A 3929-nucleotide genomic window follows, 5' to 3' on the forward strand; every position below is an offset into this window, starting at 1 on the left:
ACCCAACATGACCCATTTGCACCCATAGTTAATACTAAGTTATCTGGCTTATTTTTCTGACCCAAATTTTGCTTGTGGAATGGGGAAAACATTTGTCAAATTCCAAACAAATGATATTAGAATCATAGTTAAATTCCTGGGCATCACCAGCCAGGCTTTCTAGATGAGATCATGTCATCATAACCAAAGCAACACCCTAAAACTTATCACTAGAAGTATATGAATCATCCATTTTCAGAAAAAAAAAATAAAATAAAAAACAAACTAACCTAAACAACTCCAATAACTTCTTCCTTAGATTTGCTCGAACGTTAATAACATTTTTGTCCTAATAACATACAATTAGAATGATCCTTTTTAGTTTTGGGTCTAATGTTGGTTATTTTGCTCATTTAATAACTCATCTCGAACAAGGATTGAAGTTGAGTTTTTAAATCAGAATCTACACAGTTTAATTAATGCACAGCTTCAATCAACATCCTTTTCTCATACAAGCAGAGGAAGGAAATTCTTCTGAAGGTGATGATGGAGAAGGGAGGGGGCAAGCTGTCCTGAGCTCATTGAAGCGGTGGAGATCGAAGTTGCAGACCTTCATGAGACGCTTCTGCTTTGCAGCAAAGCGGTTCTCGAAGAAGCCCTCAAAGGAAGGGTCTTTGGAAGTCCTGAGGAAGAAGAAATAGCCAGCCATGAAGTAGACGGAGGTCACGTAGAAGCAAATAGGCTCCATAACATCCCATGACAGCTCCCAGAAAGTCAGCCTCATGAATCCAACCGTCTGCATTACCAAAAATCCCAACCCACACCAGAGCTCCCTCCTCACCCGAGCCACTGCCTTCCGATCGATCTCCGCCTTCTTCTCCTCCATCTCTCTTAGTTCCTTCCGCCGAGGGTCATTCGGTTGAGTCATCGACAGAGGGATCACATTCTCAATTGCTTTGGCTACCTGAAGCATACAAAGGAGAGAAGATGGAAACATAAATCTAACTTTCTATCTACTGTCCCTAAAAGAAAATAATCAAATCTTTTGAAGATTAAGATATAATTAGTTGATTAGAATTAAAATGAATGCAGAAGCAAATGCAAAAAAAATGAAACTATATACAATTTATGTAAACTTTTTGGATGTCTCTTCATCAAACCCAGAGATAAAAGAGAATCCACTAAATTAGGACAGGTACAATTCGAACACAGAATTTATTCTGAGGAATCCTTACAAGCCGCCCCTTTTTTTATTGTGTTAACCACTAAAGAAACCATCTTTTTTATTCTGATGAGATTTACCTTGCGCAAAAAGAAAAGATGGTTGCTTTTCACACACAAAAAAAAATTAATACAAAAATTCTGTCTGCATGTATATAACCAAATTGTATATATAAATCCCAAAAGATATAAATAAAAGCACTGCATACAATTGAGAGCTTAATGCTCTCTGACAATTCTAATAAGAGAATGGAAAATTGGTAATATTCATTATATTTATAGTTTTTTTAGAGAAGGTATCAAATGTCAGGATGACAAGCCTTCTAAAAAAAAAATTTCTTAAAACACTCTCGCTTTTGCAAAGAAGAAATCTGGAGAGTTCTGAGAATTCTTCTAATTTCTCAAAGGTTGTCATCTTAGCATTTACTTATAATGTATATAAATATATGTATTAGAATTAATTCCCATTCATTTAATGGGATTTTGAAGGAAAAATTTAGAAAAATATAGCGGTCTCCTGCCACCGTTACCATCTCACACACGTAACTACGGTTCTAGACCCCTTCCTTTATTTCCTGTAGAAAGAGAAAATACAAAAACAACCCAAGAAAATACTATCAGATCTCAACCATTGAATCCAAGAAACCTATCGCTATAATAATCTAGGTAGCAAGAAATTAAGAGAAGAGGAAATTAAATAATCCCATTTTTTTTATGAAAATAATTCAAAAGGGTTAAAATAGAGGAATACCGATTCGGGGCGGAGGAAGACGGCGTTCCCCAAGACAATGACGGCGCCGGCCTCGTCGAGCGAGCGGGCGATCCCGGCCCCCTGCTCGCCGCCGGATGCGTCGCGGCAGATCTGGAGGAAATCCGAGTAAGGGATGCAGCTCATGGGGATCGCCCTCAGCCTCGCCCTCGCCGCCTCCATCTGCGACGCCCTCAGCACCTTCCTCGCCTCCTCCACCGTGATCCCTCTCTCCGCCGCCGTCTCATCCTTCACCTTCTCGGCCGGCGGCGGGGAGATACCGCCGAGGCGAATGCGGTCCGGGTTGATGCCGCGGATCCGGTCGAGGAGGCGGTCGCCGGAGGGGAGGAGGAGGAGGCGGTCGGGGGGGACGACGGGGCGGCGCTGGAGGAGGCGGCGGCGGAGGAGGAAGGGGGAATTTGGTGGGGGCCGGATTTGGGGGTCGGGGGAGGAAAGCTTGGCGAGGTGGAGGAAGCGGCCAGCTAGGGTTCTGCGAAGCGCCATAAGTTTCTCTCTCTCTTTTTTGTCTCCGAGCTAGGTTTTGGTTTCAATAGGGCACAAGAGAAGAAGGTCAGGGAAGGGGGTTTTATATATAGCACAACGCGAGAGAGAGCAAAACGGGGGTACAGAAACAATGAACAATTCTTTCTCGCTATTATCGCTTGAGCGCGAGACCCGGTGCGGATATGCTCCCTTGCTCGGATCATAACTCCTTTTTTTTTACTATTTCTCTAAGAAATAAATTTTATTATTTCTTATGTAAAAAAAATTAGAGATGCTAATTAGTTTCCAAAGATAATTGTGACACGTCCTATTAACCAAAGTTGAAATCCAAAACCCCTTTTCTTTGTATCAAATGTAACTTAAGTCCCAATAAACAAGATAGATTAGGCCTGTAAGCATTATTTAAACCAATAAGTATGTATAATTTAGCATGAGTGAAAGTTCCGTATACCACAAGTATAGTGTTACCGTAAAAATCTTCAATACTTGTTTATATCAGGATCTCAATCAGATCAAATTATATTATTAATTATTTCAGTTAAAAATAAAATTTGCTATATCAAACATCGTACTGGTGCCATACTAATATAGCATTGGTATGGTATGGTACGTAATTTTTTACAGTACATTTGGTACCATTCAGTTTCGTATGAAACGGTATATCATAATTAGAAATAAATTAGATGTCTTGCAATTACACAATTTACATATGATAACCCAAGTAATGCTAATCGAATGCGCGATACATATACATTGCACCCCCTTGTTGGGAAAAAAAAAGAAAAATTTAAAAAAAGGGCCAAATTAATTAAATTCTATGTCATTATCATCAACAAAAATTTGTGAGGCAACTAATAGTTAACAAAAATAGGGACCGAGATTAGCTGCACCAAGTGGAGGGCAATACCTCGTCGGCCGCCCATGCCGTGTGGAGTGGGAACTGAGTCTCAACGGCTAGCACTCCAAGTCCGTTACGGAATTTGCCATCACCGCCAGTTCAGTGCTCGTTTCCACGAAGCCGGCGGAAGCGGCGGTCCTCATCACTTCTCACCACAATTCCCGGACAATAATATCGTACGGCGATATACTCGCGGAATATTACGAACACTTTCCGGTTTCCGACACGTGGAGCCCATAAACGGAGAAAAACCTGGCGCGAGACGTAACGTAAGGTAAATGAATCGGAAGAGATTGCGTATGATGTCGGCAGGAACAATGTAAAATTCGTCCGATTAACCGTTCGATCGGGATCCAACGGGTCGTAGATGCAGACAAGCTGGGGTAAGTTAATAACCAGGGAAGGTCGGTTGCGCGCTTCCCCCTTCCCCACCACCGTCCGATTTGAATGGTACTTCCTCCCTCCCTTCCCCAGATGCGATTTCCCCGAAACCGGCGGTACACTGTGACTCCAAAACAATAGGGTTTTCTTTTTCTTTGGGTGGCCCAGATCACAGGCATCAAATATCTTTTCTTCTTG

The 3929-nt window shown here is 41.7% G+C and overlaps 1 protein-coding gene across 1 annotated transcript; it reads right to left on the reverse strand.

Annotated features, from left to right (window-relative positions):
• Nucleotides 1-354: 354 nt before the first annotated feature.
• Nucleotides 355-2607, reverse strand: LOC103712097 (calcium uniporter protein 3, mitochondrial-like). The gene is made up of 2 exons (XM_008798502.6): nt 1952-2607; nt 355-943 (listed from the first exon to the last, which is right to left on the reverse strand). The coding sequence occupies exons 1-2, from the start codon at nt 2450-2452 to the stop codon at nt 473-475; spliced, it is 972 nt and encodes a 323-aa protein (XP_008796724.4). The 5' UTR covers nt 2453-2607; the 3' UTR covers nt 355-472.
• Nucleotides 2608-3929: the final 1322 nt, after the last annotated feature.

This window comes from Phoenix dactylifera, chromosome 3, assembly GCF_051530095.1.
Source record: "Phoenix dactylifera cultivar Ajwa chromosome 3, Ajwa_hap1_PhDact_Kaust_v1.1, whole genome shotgun sequence".
Classification (NCBI taxonomy): Eukaryota; Viridiplantae; Streptophyta; class Magnoliopsida; order Arecales; family Arecaceae; genus Phoenix; species Phoenix dactylifera.